This window comes from Leuciscus leuciscus (genome assembly GCF_965113295.1).
Source record: "Leuciscus leuciscus genome assembly, chromosome: 15".
Classification (NCBI taxonomy): domain Eukaryota; kingdom Metazoa; phylum Chordata; class Actinopteri; order Cypriniformes; family Leuciscidae; genus Leuciscus; species Leuciscus leuciscus.
The window spans coordinates 663,066-684,704 of record NC_138739.1 but is presented as its reverse complement, the minus strand read 5'-3'; the positions used below and the strand labels follow the sequence as shown (position 1 = coordinate 684,704).

The following is a 21,639-nucleotide window of genomic DNA, read 5'->3' as shown; positions in this document are numbered from 1 at the left end:
TGAAAAGACAATGCAGAAAAGCAGAGCGCATGTGGCGGAAGACAAAACTTGTAGTCCATTATAACATCTACAAAGACAGCCTTCATGCTTTCAATATGGAACTAGGCAAAGCTAGACAGACTTTCTTCTCAAATATTATAAACAGTAATTTAAACAACACACGCACTCTTTTTGCTACTGTAGAGAGACTGACAAACCCTCCAAGCCAGATTCCCAGTGAAATGCTCTCAGAGAACAAGTGTAGTGAGTTTGCTTCTTTCTTCTCTGAGAAAATCAATAACATCAGAAAGGTGATCAGCACATCCTTGAGTTGCCCTGGGGTCAGACAGATCAGACCACCTGAGAAAGTAGTTACTATGTCTGATTTCAAAGAAATTGATGGCAAAATTTTGGAAGAAACCTCAGTGCTGCATTTGACACTGTCGATCATAACATACTTCTTGACAGGCTGGAAAACTGGGTGGGGCTTTCTGGGATAGTCCTAAAATGGTTCAGGTCATACTTAGATGGAAGAGGTTATTATGTGAGGATAGGAGACCATAAGTCTGAGTGGACATCCATGACATGCGGAGTCCCTCAAGGCTCAATTCTTGCGCCACTCCTGTTCAACCTGTATATGCTCCCAATGAGCCAAATAATGAGAAAGAACCAAATTGCTTACCACAGCTATGCAGACGACACACAGCTCTACTTAGCCCTATCGCCTAACGATTACAGCCCCATTGACTCCCTGTGCCAATGCATCGATGAAGTCAACAGCTGGATGTGTCAAAACTATCTTCAGTTAAACAAAGACAAAACTGAAGTTATTGCGTTTGGAAACCCTAACCCACATTTGATGAGTTCATGAGTTCACACTTACAAATAATTAGAATCAAAGACTAGAGTTAATTAAAAAGACTCTAGTTAGTCAGTCTTTGATTCTAATTATTTGTAAGTGTGAACTCATGAACTCATCAAATGTGGGCATTTGTGGGCCTCTGTCTGGGCCGTGTGGATTGGGCCGTGTGGATTGGCCTTTGTTGAAGGAACCATTATATTTTTTTTCTATGACCATCATTTGGTGCTTCAAAGCACAAATTATTGAAAAAAAAAAGAAAAGAAACAAATGTAGTTTTGTAAAAAAATTTTTTTATTTTTTGTTAGTCCTGCTCCTCCATCTGAAAATTAAATTGAAACAAACACAAGTGAATAATTTGCACAGCAGAAGTGATAATTTGAATCATATCACAGGATGAACTGAAACACACACTGTTTCTGAGCATACAAGAATGCTGAATGAAAGAGCTCATAGAAAAGCTTGATGAAATTAATATTCTTAATGATAATAATAACCTTAACGTCGTGCCCAGGGTCCGGGTCCGGGTCCAGAGGCCTCTTTGGCAGGTCCAGAAGCTTCGTTTCCGTTTCCGGTTCCGGGTCCGGGTGCTGCCGGCTGCTGGGACTGCCGGCTGCGGGAGCTGGGGTCTGGGAGCTGTCGGCTGTGGACATCACAGATCATAATGGGGAAAGGAATCAAGCTTCAGTGTGAAAAGCTACTGACAGTCAAAGGGTTGTGTGTGTGTGTGTGTGTGTGTGTGTGTGTGTGTGTGTGTGTGTGTGTGTGTGTGTGTGTGTGTGTGTGTGTGTGTGTGTGTGTGTGTGTGTGTGTGTGTGTGTGTGTGTGTGAGAGAGTGAGAGAGAGAGTGTAGAACAGAACAATCACTCTGCGAAAAATTGCACATTTCAGACATCCCTTTTCTTAGTCAGTCCATTAAACACCACCCATGTTTTAGAAAGGTAGGAAGGAAACACCACCCAAGAACACCCCAAGCATAGCCTCTCTGACAGCCTGGTGGAAATGTCATCACATCACAAACTCCCCACTCTGGAATAACCCTGATTTCACAAGCAACAAAAAAACACTCAATTTCCATAAAAGGGCATCTCACATTTAAAGCACCTTTTTCAGCCTAACAACTTTGTTTCATTTTCTTACTTAGTCATTTACATTTTCTTAGAGTACGGTATCGGGAGCAATCAATTCTTGAATTATTTGCAACTCAAATCAGCTGTATTATCTGTATTATCCAAAATCAACAACACTCACCTTCCTACCGCATTAGCAGATTTAATTAACATATCCTCCCTGAAAAAAGTACTTTACAAAATATACAAAATAATTCAAATAAAACCAGAAACTTTACCAACAATCAAATGGAAAGAGGACCTCTCGATTGCTCCTCTATTACAAATCTGACACACTCATCCCGATTAATTATGTATTCATTTATTATTATACATTTATACAAGGTTTATACAAGGTTATAATATTGTGAGTATTTTCATTATTATAATAATTATTATAATTGTTCATGAATTGTTCTTCTGGGGGGCCTCAGAGGCACTGCAGGGGTCCCCCAAAGATTGCCTACATGACAAGTACATAGAAATATATGGATTAGTGAGTTACAAATCTTTGTTTGAATGAGTATTTATCTTAAAATAATTGTTTCATGATTTTAATGTAAATTTATGAAAAAGTTCATTCTTATCAATACTGTTCATTTGCATTTTTTGGGAGGTCTGCGGTGGAATTAGGTGAATTAAACACCACAAACTAGACCAAAATGTTTTAAGCATATTTGCCTTTATATGGTAAATGGGTAAATGGACTGCATTTATATAGCGCTTTCAACAGACCTATGGCCACCAAAGCGCTTTACATACGCCTCACATTCACCCATTCACTCACTCATTCATACACCGACGGTGGTGTCAGCCATGCAAGGCGCCATCCAGCTCGTCGGGAGCAGCTGGGGTTAGGTGTCTTGCTCATGGACACCTCGACACTTGGTCAGGTGGAACCGGGGATTGAACCACCAACCTTTCGGTTTGTAGACAACCCACATGAACCACTGCCGCCCCAATATATTGTTATATTGTTTGTAGAACAAACCGAAATTATTTGAGGGCTTAGAATAAGACAGTTATAGCAGCTTTGATCATCAATAAAATAAAAATAAATACAATGTACTGTTTGGCTCACAGATCCAGATAGATGTAAATCTATTCATCTATTCTATCCACAACTGAAAAGTGCACAATGAGCATGGTGTAGGTAGAAAGAAAGAGGGATAGTTCACCCAAAAATGAAAATTCTGTCATCATATACTCACCCTCAAGTTGTTTCAAACCTGTAAGAATTTCTTTCTTCTTCTGAACACAAAAGAAGATATTTTGAAAAATGTCTGTAACCAAACAGTTGATGGACCCCATTGCCTTCCATAGTAGGAAAAAAAAAATACTATATCAGTCAATGGGGTCCATCAACTTGAGAAGTTGGAAGTTGGTTACAGACATTTTTCAAAATATCTTCTTTTGTGTTCAGAAGAAGAAAGAAAGACAGGTTTGAAACAACTTGAGGGTGACAGAATTTTCATTTTTGGGTGAACTATCCCTTTAAATGTTACAACTAACTGGTGCTGAACATTGCCGGAACAACAGCAGAAAATCAAACTTTAGCAGCATCCTTACTCATTTTGAAACAGCCTTCTCTTGACTTTAATTAATTATCTCATTGTAAACATAATATTACTCATTTTGAAACAGCCTTCTCTTGACTTTAATTATCTCATTGTAAACATAATACTTGACATCCTTCCAGGTGCGGTTCTTCAGTGCTGGGGACTCATGTGTGATGCAACATGCAGGCTTCTTTCCCAGGCACTCGTCTCACAGCTATGAATTTGCCCATCCTTCTCTCCACTGCACTCTTTTCCTCCTCACTCCACGGTCTCTTGGTCTTTTTTTGAGCATCTGAAAAAGGAGTGTTTAATTAAACGTCATATTTGCACAAATTTCTTACATTTAAGTCTCTCAATGTCAAATATTGTACTAAACCTATTTGTATACACCCCTGTAGAAACATTATGATGTCCAGGGTCTAAATTATTTGTAACTGAAATCAGGCTAACTTTGATAACAGTATCAAAGAAATCTGTCATGAGGTATTCTTTCAGTGAACATGTTCCATATATAAAATACTAAGGCTAATATGAATAGGTATTTTTAGTAGTGGTGGGCATAGATTCATTTTTTTTATCTAGATTAATCTCGCTGTAATCTTGGAATTAATCTAGATTAATCTAGATTTAAATGGCTCATTTGAATTCTGCCGAAGGCATTCAGAATATGTGTGCTACCCAAATAATGACTAAAGGGCACGTGTTTCTTAAATACAAAGTGACATTTAAAAGAACTTGTGAAGAAATGCCAGAGATTTTATTTTATTTTATTAAAACTAACATAATGATGCTATAATGAAGCCTATAATAGACTCTTCTTATGAGCATATAAAACAAAACAGCTCCTTGGAAAAAATTAAATGTAGCCTAATATTATCCTAGTAGTTATAAACAAAGGTCTATTTTTAGTTCAGATTAACATTTGAGGGCAGCAATTGTATTCATAATGTCAAAATAAAACCAACGTAATGTTACTTGAAAGCATTATAGCCTACTATTCCTGCCAAACTTCCATGGTTGCAGTTAGTGTTACTACAGTAAATCCATGGTGCTGATCTGTGGACACTGGGCATTCATGGCACAATGTTTCTTCCTGAATGTTTGATCCGTTAATAACGGAGAAATGTGAATGTTTCTCACTAGATCTCGCAGCAATGTTATTACTTAAGTAGCGAATTCAAATGCTTTATTTACTGGATCTCTTGATCAAGATCGGCTCACGCTGCTTTGGTCCAAACTGATAAACAACGGTCCGTCAACCACACAATAACGAGTAGCTCAGTTTCGTTCCGCTTACATTACGTTTGCCATTTGATGTCGGACAATGTTGACAATGACCCGCCTAAATTTAAAATAACGAAATTTTGGTCGGCAGGAAAAATGGTCCAAAAATGAAGCATTTTTGAAGCTTTTATGTCGTGTGTTTCGTAGTTTGTGAGTCATATCTTTGTCACCTTTTTGTCGCTCTTTTGTGGCTTTTTCATCACTCTTTAGTTGTGATTTTTGTTGCTTTTTTATAGTGTTATTGTTGCTTTTACGGCGTGTTTTTAACTAGGGATGTCCCGATCCGATCACATGATAATAATGGATAAGTTGGCATTGCTTATCCATTATTATCATGATGGATAAGATAATAATGGATAAGCAATAATGGATAAGTTAATCCATTATGATTAACTCCATAATGGATAATGCATAATGCATAGTTGGCATTGCTTTTTTTCGTTTTCAAATACATTTAAGAGAAAAGACTTGTCAAGAAGCTTATTTTATTAATAATTTCATTTATATAACTTTTGTTTCATCTTTGATTTTATTGTTATGGCAACAAGTTTGTTTTTGGACATTTGCTAACCCTAACCCTAACCCTAACAGCAGCCCTAGTTTCAAGATCTTACCATCAGTGCCTCTGTTCATGGGTTTCTTTATGTGTGGTTTAATCTTGGACGGCTGGTCTAGCATGCTTTCCTCTCCATCTCCATCAGCTCCATTAAACTCTGAAGACAAAGACACACAATAAACTTCATTAAAATGTTGAGTTCCAATTGAAAAGCTCCAGACAAGGGCAGAATAAAAAAACAACAACATTTATAATAACATCTGAAAACTTCACAAAGAGCAGTGAGCAGGCTGAGTTTTCCTGATAACGTTGTCTAGTATTCCCAGTGTTCCCAGTATTTAAACGTTTAAAAAATGTCTGTGTCTCATGTGACCTTGTTATTTGTACACACTGTGACTATACAAATCACAACATGTAAATAGGAAAATGTTGGCGTTATTTTGTCACTTATTGGGATTAGTATGCTAGCTGTAGCCATTTACAGCCAGTCTTTGTGCTAAGCTAGGCTAGCGGTGGGTGCGTCAAACAGACTTAAAGCACTCACAGAGATGAAAAAGGTATGTATGGACTTATCTAACTCTGGGGGATACGGTGAATAAGCTAAAGTCCAAAAAAGTCGAAGTGTTCCTTTAAAAGCGCTTTTTAATTAAATTAATAATATTGTATAATATAATTAAAAATCTAACAACAATCAGTGTAATGACAATTTTATTCTTTGCATGAAAACACTTGAATTAGCCTAACTGAACACTGTCTGGGTGTATTAAAACTTCAGAATTATATTCGTATAGACCTGCAACAGTGACAAGGTAAAGCTAAGAGTGGTCCAGACCAACCTTACGAAAGGGTTAGGGTATGACTTACAGAAGGTATACTTAACTAAGAACATTTCGGGAAACACGTATTAACGATAAGGTACAGCTTAAAGGGTTAGTTCACCCAAAAAGGAAAATTCTGTCAGTAATTACTCACCCTCATGTTGTTCCAACCCTGTAAGACCTTCGTTCATCTTCAGAACACAGTTTAACCCTCTGGAGTCTGAGCGGTTTTCTGGGCCCTTGAGATGTTCTGACATGCCCTGACATTTGTGCTTTTTTCAGTTGCTTATAAGCATATTAATGGCAAAGGTGTAAATACAAACAGGGCTACCATAATATGTGAGCCACGTGTATGTACATGTTTTCATTTTTGAGAGAATAATGTTTATGCGTGGATATTGAAAAAACTAAAAACTAAAATTTCTGAAATAAGGCCACAAAACACATAGTAAATATGTGTCAATAAGACTTTTGACTAATGGATGTCCTCGCCTATAGTTTTTTATTCAAAATTATGTGAAAATAGTCTTGCTTTATCGTTCAAATAAAACCATACATTGATTTAAATTGATGTAAAACAGGTTTTGCTTGGAAAGCCAATATGCGAGGGGGCGTGAACGAGGAGTGGTTTACACCTGAATTACCACCCACTCTGCATAATGATGAGCCATTCACTCAGGTGTGACACTGACTGAGCCACAATGCAAGGACAAAAGATATATTTAGAAGAAGACTTATATTGACCATTTAAGATTTTGCTTACATCTAGCTTGTAAATATGTTTTGCTATTTTATTAAAAAGGTTACAATTACAACAATAATTACAATTTCAACAATATTTCAAGTGTACTCTTTCATGAAAAAAAAAGATTATAGGCCTACATTTTATCTATGTATTCATTAGTTTGAATATAGTCAACATTGGAACAGCTAACATCTTAGTTGATGACTTTATTTTTGACAAAAATAGATATAGAAATTGCTAAACAAAAGCTTATTTGACGTGGCAGTATATTCTACAGTAAAAACTGTACCCAAATCTAGTCAACAAGATGTTGTCTTTCATATTTCGCCTGACTGTAACGTTGTTTTCATGAAATATTAGGGCATATTGTTAATTTGCAGTTTAATACGTTGCTTATACAAATAGCCTACATTTTATTTCAACATATATCAGACGAATTTTCCTTTCCTCAGTATAGCAATACAGTTTGCTAAAACATCATCATTCATTCACACACGCAATTTAAATTTAACTTCTGGAAAGATGAAGTTGACGATAGGCTATTGACTCGCGATCTTTGCAGTAGGCTAGTGAACGCACCGGAGAAATGCACATTTATTAGGCTACATAGTTTTTTGTTTTGGATGGTTTTGTTTAGAACCAGCTTTCTGTAAATATATTTCACATTTTTTAGACATGTGAGGCGAGTAGGCTACGGTCTGGTTAAAGATGATTTCCAGTTCAAGCACCTTATGTTGTGATTGCTATAGCCTATATTTACTTTAAATCCAGGAAATTTGTTAATGAAAAAATTATTAAAATTAAGATACAATTGATGCAAAACGAAATTCGTTTTAAAGAAAGGATTTGTAGTTTCTGTTTTGAGGTCTCTGAAAGCCACTAAAAGACTTTCAAACTTTCACAGAGCGCTCGCGTCCATATGGAGAACTGTCACGTAATATTGTTTTTTCCTCATAAATGCGAACACGAAAAATAAGACAAAAGACTTTTAAGTAAAACTTACTCCGAAATTGTGTCCTCGGCGGAATTCGCTCTTCAAAATGCTGCCGTTCGTCGTCTGAGTTACAATCTTCCTCTGAGGAAACAACTTCCTCGCTGTCCAGAATCATCTGAAGGGCGTCTTTACTGGAGAAGCGTGCCATACTCAAAACGCGATGAACTATCAGTAAGTCTGATGAAGAAACTGTGTTTTTATGGCATTGATCGGGGGGCGTATGCGATGCATACTAGATCACCTAAACTATTTACCATTTGAATAGCGCCGGGGGCGGGGCGGCCTCAACTCATTATAGAGTTAATGAGGCAGAAGGAAAAACGGTACCTCTCCTTGCTTTCAAACGGATTACATGAGTTGAAAACATTTGTTTTTTATATAAATTACTTCATTTAAAAGAAGAGATTTCAAGCTTCATAAAGACATATCTCACGTGTCTGTGTGAGAAGTATTCGGCGAGTTATTGTATATTTTCGGACGCGTTTCAGAATGGACTACACTGACAGAGAGAAGGCAGAACTCGCTTCGTGTTTATTTTTCTTTATTTGGCGAAAAGCTCAACACTTTGTTTTTATTATGAGTATACACAAAAATAATACACATTTAACAGAATCGATTGATGTACGAAACTCCTATGAAAAATCAAAGTCAACAGAGTATTTATGAGTTTATTTTACACTGATAAAAAAAAAAGCGAGCTGGTATCGCCGGCGATACCGTAGACCTCAGGGGGTTAAGATATTTTTGATTAAATCTGAGAGCTGATCACTCCTCCATAGGCTTCTAAGACATTATAACTTGCTGGCCCAGAAAAGTTATTAAAGGAGTCATAACCTAGTATTACCTACTGCTGTCTTTCAGGCCCTTCTAAAAAAGAAAAGTGGAAAAAAAATAAACACAGAGCTCCTCAGACCCTTATTTCTGAAGGCATTATTGTCTCGCGAGATCTGATGCGATATTTTGGCTGTCGTGGACGGTCATTTTAATAATGCAAATGAGGGGCGCGTTGATTGGTGGCAGGAAGGAGGGGGGTTGACACCGCAGGTAACGCTTATCATTCCAAAATGACATCATGGCGCAAGTTGTGAATGAACCCGACCTGGCCGCGACCGGCTTCCCGGCCAGTGTATAAGCGTTAGGCAATATACAATAGCCAAATTCATGATGATCTCAGTCATTTGTTGTTTGTAAAGTAACGTTAGCAGCCATTCCCCATGTTTACCTCGAAGCTAATACTCCCGCTAGCATACAATAGCCGCATTAGCAGTTAGCTGCTGTTTGTTACACACAGTAGAGCAATAAAAACTCAGTCTTACCGTTTCAATTTCAGGCAAGTCTCTGATGGTGGGAATTGCACCTTTTTCCAAACAGAGCTTCGAGGCCAACTTCGCCTGATATTGCCCCAAATTTGTGTATGATTCCTGTGTGAAATGTTTAGCGCAGACTCCTAACGATAAGCCAGTTGAAAGGGTTGTTGGGACAGCGTCATTAAAAATGAATTTCATCCACTGGTCCCTGATAGAGAAAACACATTTACATGTTGTTTGTGGCAGTCAACCACAGGTGTGTACTCGTTTCTCCATCTTTCTCGACTGAACTGAATATGAGGGGGAGAGGGGCGGGCTTCCCGCGGCGTAGGTTTGCGGTGTCCATATATGGTATATCCTGCCCCGTCATGACGTCAAGACGGGGCTGAAATCAAAATCTCGTATTTGAGTGCGCGTGCACGCGCGCTGGTTTATTTACCCTGAGGTAAACAAACGCTTCACTTTTAAATATCGGCTTCCCGGCCAGTGTATCACATCAGTGTACCGGTATTAGGCAATCATAACATACATTGATTCTCGTGGAAAAGTGAAAATTGCAGGTTATGACTCCTTTAAAGAGATCGTTAATGTAGTCCAAGTGACTACAGTGGCTCAATCTTAAGTTTATAAAGCGACGAGAATACTTTTTGTGCGCAAAAAACAAACAAAAATAACGACTTTATTCCACTATTCATTTCCTTCTCTCTGGGCCTCGAGTGAGTTAGCCTACAGGTTTCCTCTCTTCTGCGAAACCTTGCAGACTTTGAATGGGATTTCGTTTGCACTTGTATGGACTTCAAAACAGAAACAGCCATTCACTGCCATTATAAAGCTTGGAAGAGCCAGGAGAACGTACACTGGTGTATGAATGAGAGTGTGAATGGGTGACTGGTTCCTTGATGTAAAGCGCTTTGAGTGCCTAAAGCAGGTTGAAAGGCACTTTATAAATGTGACCATTTACCATTTAATTAAGTGAAAGAAACTACATTTAGGCAAAAAAAGGGTAGATTGACAGCCAATAAGTAGTGCAGGTTTCATTTATTAATAAAAAATTAAACATTCATTAAAAAAAAAAAAAGATTCCTTGATTGAGACAAAGTAATTGATAGCAGCAGCTCTACTCATGTAAAATATATTATGAGGATTGTAAAATATATATAGTCATCATTTTTGTTTCTTTATAAAAGACCATTATCTCTTAAACTTACCAACTAACTTTTTTGTCTTTTGTGTGACCTGCAATTTCACTGTGCGTTTCAATCAATCATATATATTTTTCATTTGTGGCCCTATTTTCAACATAGAATCACAATATTTGTTATTGTGCACGAGAGGACAATATAAAATCCTAATGTATTGCAGTGAGTGATACTCACTGAAATTTAATTTAATTTAGTGAGAGAGAGAGAGAGAGAGAGAGAGAGAGATTGTGTGTGTGAGTGAGTGAGTGATTGTGAGTGATTGGGAGAGTGAGTGAGTGATAGGTGAGTGTGTCTAACCCTAACCCGTGTGAGTGAGTGAGTGAGTGAGTGAGTGATAGTGAGTGAGTGATAGTGAGTGAGTGAGTGATAGTGAGTGATAGTGAGTGAGTGATAGTGAGTGAGTGAGTGAGTGATAGTGAGTGTGATAGTGAGTGAGTGATAGTGAGTGAGAGAGAGAGAGAGAGAGAGAGAGAGAGAGAGAGAGAGAGAGAGAGAGAGAGAGAGAGAGAGAGAGAGAGAGAGAGAGAGAGAGAGAGAGAGAGAGAGAGAGAGAGAGAGAGAGAGAGAGAGAGAGAGAGAGAGAGAGAGAAAACCATACCTGAGAGTACTCTTCGAGGAGGACAGCCACCGCTGCTCGGATAGCCTCCTCTCTGGCCTTCTTTTGAGAGGAGCCGCTCATGGGGGGGAAGGAGCGGATCCCCAATTTTACCTGGTATTGGAACCTGAGAGACAGAGAGACCGAGAGAAGAGAGACTGACACATTGACACATGATCTTCATGACAGTGAGGACACAATGAGATGAGATGTGAGAGAGAGAGAGAGGTTTAACAAGACTTTATTATTTACATAATAAAAACATTATTCACAACATCATCAGCACAAAAAGTGCCCTAACCCTAACCCTCTCGTTAATCAAAAATAAAATAAATTAAAAATTCAGAACCAACTGGCCCTCATCAATTTCACACAAAACATTAAGAAGTTGTGAGATTTTAATTCCTGGGAGTTCCTGTTCATTCGTCAAGTCCATCAGAGTTCTTCACCCAATATACTGTAACTCTGTAACTGCTTGGTAAGGCATTGACAATCTCCTCCATCAACTTTTCTGTCAAGCGTGACGAAGCCAGCCAGTCATTTCTTTAAGTTCCTCCAACGACTTCCATCCATCTTTATTCAAGAGGTGTCCCAGCTTGACAATGCAATTCTCTGTAAGCATGCACTTACACTTACAGAAGACAAAAGTCTTGTTTGAGTCATTGGATTAAAAAACAATGGTTCCCCTAGAACCCAGTTCCCAGGTTCATCAACCTCTTTCAACTTTAAAAACAGCTCTCCATGAATGCAACATTGTAAAAATGCGAAAGCTCAGACATGTTTATCTTCTCCAAATTCATTAAAAATAAATGTCTATCTAGTCCAATAAATGTCAAGACCCCCAGTTTTTTCAAGAATTGCCTTTGCAGTCTGAGACCAAACCAAGTCCTTGACCAAAGAAGTCTCTGTGCTGCTTGGATTCTGAAACCTTGGCCTCCTTCAACTGCAGCGCTGCTGCACGAATCCAGTGCTCTCCACTCCAGAAGAAATTTACAAGAGTATCCTGCAGATCAGCTCGAGTATCGACTATCTATCCACAGGTTGTTTACCACCAAGAACTCTTCCTCGGTACGACAATTGTGGTCACTTCCATTTAGACAATCGAGCATTCCCTCCCAATTCTTTCCTTTAAATGCTGTATTTCCTAAAAAACACCTAAAAATTTTGTACCCACCTTCTCTTACCCACAGCAATCCACCTGGTAACTTTGGAGGTCCTAACCCTAACCACTGAGCCCTTCACTTTTCCCCCAGTTCATTTTTGCTGAAGATGCCCTCTCATATTTACTAATAATTCCCGTTAAAATTAGGGGTGTAAGAATAAATCGATACACTTGAGTATTGCGATATTTTATTTTGCAATACTGTATCGATCTTTAAAAACACAATATAGATTTTTTTTTTTTAAGTTAACATGCAAAAACATTCATGGTAAGACAGTGGTTCACATTTATGTTTATGTTTAAATCCCTACCGCTAGATGGCTATGCTGAGACGCACTACTAGGGTCCTCGCCTATCTACCGGTAACTTTTTGCTAGAAGAGCTAACAACGTAGTTATGGCTGAACCACATGTAAGCATTTCGTGCTGAAGTGTGGAAACATTTTGGCTTCCAGAGTAAAGAGGGCACCACCGATACCGACAGGAGCCATGCAGTTTGTAAACTGTGTCTGGGAAAAGTCAAGTACTCAGTGTGTACAAGTAACAAGTAGTTTCGAAACAGCCGTTCCCTTGGAACGTCCACTGAACGAGACAAAGAGCTGCTCAGTCTGTCTGAAGACAGCAGAGCGGGACACGTAAGCTCGTAAAGCCCTAATGGGGCAAAGAAAACTTGAGTCCCCTTCCTCACTTGAACCCGGCAGGGCGGAAAACCTGAGCCCGAAACGACGTGTTGAGGGACTTTGGCACATAGCCATGCTATGGTTAGCCTGCACATAGCTTAGGTTTGAGTATGACTTTAGAGTCATTAGGTCCAAACTCTAAGCATGCTGGGCTCACGGAGAGCCAAGAGCCGAAGCGAGAGCCATCAAAAACACTGTTTTGAAAGACAAATGTTTGAGGCTAATGGATTGGATAGGCTCGAAAGGGGCACCTTTCATGGCCGCCAAAACCGTAGAAAGGTCCCACTGAAGGAGGTCTGGGTGGGTTCAGCCTCCTAGCTCCCCTGAGGAAGCGGATGACTAAATCGTTCCTTCCTAGCCGCAAAAGATAGATAGAGTCCGAACGGACGACGACGTGTTGGTTCTTGATTTGGGGACAAAAACGCGTCAGCGCGTTGTCCACTGCCGGCATTTCCCTGGCAGTTGATGTGTCTTTCTCGTTCTGACCACAGGCCAAAGAACGGTCTGCCCTCGAGCAGCGCTCCCCTGGTGTCTGTCGACACCATCCTCACTCCCGAGGAAGTCCCCAGGCTTACACCTGATCGGTACCAGTCGTCCGCCAACCAAGGTATCAGGGCTGTCAGACAGTTCTGATTGACCTTGAGACGTAACCGGCCGGACACCCACGGTACTCGCGCTTTCAACCAGAACTGCAGAGGGCGCATGCGGAGCAAGCCCAGCTGAAGAACTGGTGATGCTGAGGCCATGAGACCCAGCATCCTTTGAAACGTCCTGAGCAGGGTAGTCGCGCCGCAGCGGAAGGATCTCACCGCGCGCTGAATTTGCAGCACGCGCTGTGGCGATAGCCGCGCTGTCATAGACTGTGAGTCCAGAATGGTACCCAGAAACGAAATTGTTTGACTGGGGTTCAGTGAACTCTTTGTGTGATGTGACGCTATCTGTATTTGAAAATACGCGTCCTTCAGATCTATTGACATAAACCAGTCTCCTCGGCGAATATGCGCAAGGATTTTCCTGGTCGTGAGCATTTTGAAACTGCGTTTCACTAATGCTCTGTTAGTCTTATAGTCTTAGATCCAGTCTGATACCACCGTCCTTTTTGGGGACTAGAAAGTATCTGCTTCGCTTTGAGCTTGGGATACATGCTCTACCTTTGCTCATCAGTTTTGATATTTAGGCGCGAAGTAGGTGTAGTTAGTCTAAAGTCACCGTAGTTTCGACGCGCGCTGTGAAGCGGGGAGGGCGCCGACAAAACTGTAGCGAGAAGCCTCTCTTTATAATGCCTAGCACCCAGTCCGAAACCCCTGGAAGCGCATGGCTGGCTAAGGGCTGGATGTGAAGCGCGCTCTGTTCGCCATGCGACAGAGGTGCTTCGGGGTGCAATAATCAATATTCACGCCTGTGGCATTCGAGGCGGGGAGCGCGTTTATTACAGCGGGCAGAACGCTCGTCCTCGACCCTACTACAGTGCTTAACTGAGTAAGGGAGGGCTGAGAAAATCTTGTGGGACTCATGTCTGCGAGTAAATGTGGGCGGGAAGCGGGCACATTCACTGCTTTGGACGCGCTGCCTGCCTGAGCAGAGCGAGCACGCACAGGTCCCGTTTTTACAGAGAGCCTGTGATCTGTGAGACAGTGTTCGTGGGCACTGGGAAGTGGGCACTTTTATCAGTTTAGAAGCGCAATCGACCTGAGTCGATTTTATGTGCGCGAGGGCTGTGCTTGTGTGTGCGACTGGGAAGTGGGCATCTGCTCTACACCTGAAGCACCATCGGCCGCGGCCGGGTTTTTTATTTATTTAAATTCTTTTATGAAGCGCGTTCTACCGAGGGGGAAGCGCGCTGATCACAGCGGACAGAATGCGCTCGACCCCGCTGCGGTGTTTAACCGAGCAAAGGAGGGCTGGGCGAGTCCCGTAGGACAGACTAATGGCCGTGAGTAAGTGTGGGGGCGGGTTACTGCAATGAGTGCACCTGAACAGAGTGAATGCACGTACGTTTCGTCTTTACAGAAACCACGAGGCATGCAGAACATAGTGTTTGTGGGCACTAGGCAGTGGGCCGTTGTAATTGTACTGTTGTGTGCGTGATCGACGCGAGTCGAATATATGAGCGCGGGCCCTGTGTGAATGCTAATGTGTAGGGATGGGCACTAGGCAGTGGGCAGTGGGTCTCTACACATATAGCATCATCGGCCGTGGCCAGGACTTCGGTAGAAGAGTGCTAGTGCACAAACAATAACCTACAATGATAGGTGGGGTGAGAGGGGAACTTAAATACACAGATCAAGACAAGGACAACAGGTGACGGTTATGATGATGAGGAGCAGGTGATGATGATGATGAGGGTGATGAGGAGCAGGTGCAGGTGATGACGACAGATGGCGAATGTGATGAAGACAGAAGGTGAATGTGATGAAGGTGAATGTGACACTAATATCACTGAAACATTTGTGTGTGTGTGTGTGTGTGTGTGTGTGTTATTGAGTTTACATGGAAAAACATGTTTGCTTTAGTGCAGCAAACTGGTGAAGATCATGAGGTTTAAAGTGAAAGTGAGCCAATTCTCTAGTGCCCTTTGCTGGCCATTCTACATGTGCTTTTGCAGACACACTAAAAAAAAATCACTTATATAACAGTAACTTATAACACAATCATAGTGTGTTTTTCACTTCATTTACACTGACACTTCACATAATTACTAGTAATGTGGTAAATCATGGTAAAAAAAAGTTCGAAAGATAGATAAGATTAGTTAGAAATAAAGAAAGATAGATAAGTTAGTTAGAAATAATAGCTAGATTAGTTGAAAAGAAAAAAGAAAGAAAGAAAGAAAGAAAGAAAGAAATTACTTAGAAAGCAAGATAGATTAGTAAGATAGATAGATTAGTTAGAAATAAAGAAAGATAGATAAGGTAGTTAGAAATAATAGCTAGATTAGTTGAAAAGAAAAAAAGAAAAAAAGAAAGAAAGAAAGAAAGAAAGAAAGAAAGAAAGAAAGAAAGAAAGAAAGAAATTACTTAGAAAGCAAGATAGATTAGTATGAAAGGCCTAGTAAGAAAGGATCTTTCTAACTAACTTATCTTTATTTCTTTCTGACTAATCTATCTGTCTTTCTAACTAGCCACAAATATCTTTCTATCTTTCTTTCTTACTATTCTATCTTTCTAACTATATAGATATAGATTAGTTAAAAAGAAAGAAAGATAAGTTAGTTAGAAAGATAGATAGTTAGAAAGATAGAATAGTAAGAAAGAAAGATAGAAAGATATTTGTGGCTAGTTAGAAAGACAGATAGATTAGTCAGAAAGAAATAAAGATAAGTTAGTTAGAAAGATAGATAGATAAGTTAGACAGACAAACAGAGACAGACAGACAGATATGATTGATAGATAGATAGATAGATAGATAGATAGATAGATAGATAGATAGATAGATAGATAGATAGATAGATAGATAGATAGATAGATAGATAGATAGATAGATAGATAGATAGATAGATAGATAGATAGATAGATAGATAGTTTAATTGAGTCTAGGGCTTCAGAGAATTTAGATTTGAGTCTTTGCCACTGTGTTGGAGAGAGGGGGGGGAAGTTAAATGCCTGCAATCTCCTAACAATACTCTCTAGCCGTTTTTTTTTTTTTTTTTTGTGGACAAGGAACCAAACCAGCAGATAAAACAGACTCAATAAATCATTCTCATCAAAGTGGGGTCAATGTTAAAACTCCTCAGTCTACGGTAGAAATACATTCGCTGCTGGGCTTTGGCACAAACAGCATCAGTGTGTGATTCACAACATAGCTTACCATCAATTATTGTGCCATGTACTTGTGTTCTTGTACTCTCTCAATAATATTGTTGAATCTTAAATTAAATGTCCTATCTCGTATCTCTAAGGCGAAAAAGGCGACAGAGTGTGTGTGTGTGTGTGTGTGTGTGCGCGCATGTGAGTGAGCACCCGTGTGAGCATGGGCTTGTGAGCGTGTGTGTGTGTTAACCTGAATTGGCAATCGGGGAGCCCAATCCGCTCCTCCAGGATGAGCTCCTCCCCACGAGCGGCTGCATATTGCAGCAGGCCAGAGAGGGACCGCTGGTTCAGGTAGTCCTGCAGCCGTGGCTGTCCTCTGAGTCTCTGCCAGGAAAGAGAGAGACTCGAGATTAGATCATGTGACACACAGAAAATGAAGCAGATGGGAATGAAAGCGTGTGTTAGTGAACGTCTGACTCTAGTTCTGTATTAAACGGCTGAAGCGTCTCCTCTAGAAGCCATACGGGTCGCTACAGGTTTACTGCGGTGCGTCTCGTCTGTTTTACCTGGAATAACAATGGAAAACAGTCCCAGACACTGATGGCTACTAGTCGGAGTAGTTTTTAGCACTATTAGTGCATTTCTCTGTTTCTGAACGAGTCTCTGCTGTGACCCTCTCTGCTGCTAAACCCTCAAACCCTCGCTCTTCACTAGCTGTCAGTGTCAATCATCTTTCACAGAGACTCGATTACAATCACTGGTGACGGTTCACAGATTAATAGAATATCATCTGAAGGGGACCGTTGGCGTAATTATCAGCCGATCAGTGTAGAAATAATATATTTCCAGAGTGGAATATGAAGAATCTACTGTAAAGCATAAAGCTGAACTCCAGTGTGAGCAAACGAAAGCGTTTCAAATTAAAGGAGACTTCAGTGAAGAGTCTCGATGTGACACAGTTGGACTGTAGGCTTGACCTTTGACCTCAGAGCAGGAACCGCTGCCGCTTCATATCAGTGGCTTTCATTACCGTGTCGCTTTTAGCTCGAGCCGCACCTAAACGCCACAGGAGGTCAGAAACACATTTGGTTGTTTCACGGCCGGATCTTGGACTTCTACGGACTAGTTCTCATCTCTCCTGCAGTTTCCATCTTTCTAGAGCTTCCATTTCTCCTGTTCCTCTCTCGGTCATCACACTCTTTCTCGTTCTCTCACCTTCTCTGGCAGCGGCCCTCTCCTTCTCAACAGCCATAGAGCCTTTCGGGCCGCTGCCACCCTCGCCGCTTTTTTTGTCAGGCCAGACCCCTCCGGGAACTCCTCGTCCCCGACCTGGACCCGGACCGTGAACCTGACAGAGGGAAAGATGAGGAAGGAGAATCTAATATAGGTCTGTACGATTTGGGGAAAAGTTCATATTATGATAATGGTCAATATTGCGATTGCGATATGCGATATAATAAACAAATGGTTTCATGAGTCAACTTGCTTGGTTCTCAAGGAAAATAAATGCACACACAGATTAGTAATAATCTGCCTAAAGAAAATAGTTCTTTAGTCAAGAGCAGTGAGTGGCTACTGTGTACTGTCCCTTTAAGAGCTACCGCTGCTGTCAGAGACGCGGATCTCACACGCGCCTCACAAGTCATCACAACTCTTCACGTTCATCATAAGACTTCTCTTATGTTATTAAGATACTCGACAAAAAGACATTTTGGCACAATTTTGTGTGTTATTGTTCGTTCAAGCTCGAAAGAGAACTGTATTCTGGCATGCGGTTTTGTGCGCACGCACGATATTAGCGCGAGTCTTATTAGTGTGTGTCACAGTCAGACATTCACAGGCAGCGCGTTCATTTTGGCATACATGCGTGTTCGTTCTACCGCAAAAGAGAACTGGCGCGCGTCTATTTGTGGCTCGTGTCGTGTGTGTGTGTGTGTGTGTGTGTGTCAGGAGGACATTGAGTTCTTTTTTTGTCTTATCGCGCATGAATGGTTTAAAAGCATTTGCAAGAATAGCGGGATCATGTAACACTAGCCAAAGGATGCTGCGTTCCTGCAGGTTTCAGTTAGTCAAATTTAAGACATTTTTAAGACATTAAGACAACATTAAGATTGAAATTTAAGTAGAGAGAAATTTCATGTCTTGTCGTTTGCCACAACATAATGACGTCAACCCAGCCCCCAGCATGCCCCCCCCGGAATAGATTTTTGTAAATTTTAAAGATAAATTCATTAATCACTTTGAGTCACCCGAATCCACTGTTAAATATAAATAATCGACCCGCAAACCGCCCATATTCTTTGATTATCTGCATACCCATCACAATACAATTATTCAAATTCTCAGTGTTAAGCATGATAACATATCACACTGAAGTTGGCTAATTAAAAATTAACATTTATTTAAAATAAAAGTTCTTCTTTTGGCAAAATTACAATTCCTTAATACATCATTTCATTACATCACTGTTGGAAAACACTCAGAATAATTTTTGTACCTTTTATAAAGGGCATTTTTTTCCCCTAATTTTATTAAATGTTTGCTCCATCTTTCATTTCAAATTCTTAAATTTGATTATTTGATTATTATTAAAATAAATTAAAATAATAAGACAATCAAATTAAATAATTTACATTGAAAATTATAACTGTATATTAAATTAGATTATTTTATATATTTTTGAATATACAAATAAGGAATGTTGAAAAGAATGATACTTTATGAAACTATACCGCCAGTAGGAGGCGGCAGGCGACCGTCTTAATGAGCGAGTCATTGAGTCATTCATTCAAACGATTCGTTCAAAAGGCTGATTCATTCAGAATGAGGCAGTTTAATAGCCCTACACAGGGTTGAATCTTTGACTCAACCGATTCGTTCAAAACGCTGAATCATTCATTAATGAAACATGGCTGAGTGTTGCTGTGAGGTTCTGCTGTGATGTTTGTTTGGAACTATGTTTGCTGCTGAAACAGAACAATTCATTGTTCATCAATTCAACAAGTCATTGCGTCTAAAATGTAAGTGACTTAATTTTAACTACTTGTTTATTGAACTGTTATGATTATGAAATCAGTCTCGGTTTCAATCTTGATGGCATTCAGCAAAACAGCACTCTGGTCGTGTGTAGCCAAGGCTATATATTGTTTTTTCTTAACTATAATATGCTATAAATAACATCGCAAGCCTCAACAGCGCAACTTTGTCTTAGTACTTAGTCGTTAGCCTGTCGTTTCCTAGCCTTAGTTCATATCAACTATAGGCTATCAATCACCACTTACATTAAATGAAATAATACATAATCATCCTCGATTCCCTATTTTTTTTTATTTTTTTATTTTTATTGTTTTAATCAGGGCATTTGTCCGGATGGGCTACAATTCTCTCTCACTTTTCCCATCAAAAAACAAAAACAAAAAAAAAACGTGTCCCGGACACAATGGTTATTTATGGTTATTGTCAAATCCTGATATGTTTTCCTTGATTGGTTTTCCCTGAAGAGAATTACATTGTTGAAAACGAAAGTAGAGTGACGCACGTTCATTAGCGTGATGAGAGTTCTTTATTAAACTCCACACAAAATGATTTCCATTTCCATGTCATCCACCCTCGATTAATTGGAATGGAATGTTTTTATTACTTGGCTGCTACAAGCTCTCCCAGTCTAGGGTTGGGAGAGGATAACAGGACTAAATTAAATCAAAACGTAAACATAAACGAAAACGTGGAGAGTTCCCTTCAGTCCTCTGCCCCAGAAATGTGAGCCAACACTTAAATGCAATAAATTAAATTAATTTATTTTGCTTAGACAAAGAAAAACGGAAGCATTCAATTTCAGGAGAAGGTTATACCAAAAAAAAAAAAAAACCTCTGGGAGTACAGAGAGATGCAGGGAGGTGTTGGAGTCAGTCACGGTGGGCTCTGAGGATAGAGTACTCTCAGGTGGAAAACGTCTTTTGTCAGCTGAATTCACGTAAGGCCACCGGCCCGGATAACATCAGTGCCTCTATCCTGAAAACTTACTGTAAGGAGCTAGCCCCAGTGTGGCAACACATCTTCCAACAGTACACATACTGTCCCCATGGCCTGGAAGACATCGCACATCGTGTAGTTTTAGCACTATTAGTGCATTTCTCTGTTTCTGAACGAGTCTCTGCTGTGACCCTCTCTGCTGCTAAACCCTCAAACCCTCGCTCTTCACTAGCTGTCAGTGTCAATCATCTTTCACAGAGACTCGATTACAATCACTGGTGACGGTTCACAGATTAATAGAATATCATCTGAAGGGGACCGTTGGCGTAATTATCAGCCGATCAGTGTAGAAATAATATATTTCCAGAGTGGAATATGAAGAATCTACTGTAAAGCATAAAGCTGAACTCCAGTGTGAGCAAACGAAAGCGTTTCATATTAAAGGAGACTTCAGTGAAGAGTCTCGATGTGACACAGTTGGACTGTAGGCTTGACCTTTGACCAGGAACCGCTCACGGGTTCATATCGATCCCTCTACCAAAGAAATCATGCCCCAAGGAGTGTAACGATTTCAGACCGGTAGCATTAACATCAGTATTAATGAAGTCATTGGAAAAAATCATATCCTCTGTACTCTCTCAGTCTGTACAGGACATACTGGATCCGTTCCAGTTTGCATATAGGCAACAGCGCAGCACGGAGGATGCTGTTGGCACGCTCATGCATTTGGTCTCAAAACCTGGATGCTCCAAAAATAAAGCCATATGCCAGGGTGCTGTTCATCGACTTCTCCTCTGCATTTAATACAATAAAACCGGACATATTGTTATCTAAAATGGTTCAAATGGGTATAAAACCATATTTCGTTCAGTGGTACTGTTCTTTCCTCACTAACAGGCAACAGCTGGTCAATAACACCTATTCCCCCATGGTTACAACCAGCTGCAGTGCCCCACAAGGTTGTGTTAGCTCTCCTTTGCTCGTCACGCTTTATACCAACGATTGTGTTACCTCTGCATCTAACCATCATATCATCAAATTTTCCGATGATACTTGCACTTGTAGCTCTG

The 21,639-nt window shown here is 40.1% G+C and overlaps 1 protein-coding gene across 1 annotated transcript in view; it reads right to left on the bottom strand.

The window, feature by feature from the left end:
- Positions 1–227: 227 nt before the first annotated feature.
- LOC309474938 (double-stranded RNA-specific adenosine deaminase-like) overlaps positions 228–21,639 on the bottom strand; it is a gene marked incomplete at both ends in the record, with an annotated part of 29,008 nt that continues 7,596 nt past the window's right edge. Inside the window, 5 exons of the mRNA XM_082137556.1 lie at positions 228–264; positions 1,336–1,481; positions 11,011–11,134; positions 16,848–16,981; positions 17,813–17,945. Coding sequence (XP_081993682.1) covers positions 228–264; positions 1,336–1,481; positions 11,011–11,134; positions 16,848–16,981; positions 17,813–17,945 — 574 coding nt within the window. The remainder of the gene's footprint in view (positions 265–1,335; positions 1,482–11,010; positions 11,135–16,847; positions 16,982–17,812; positions 17,946–21,639) is intronic.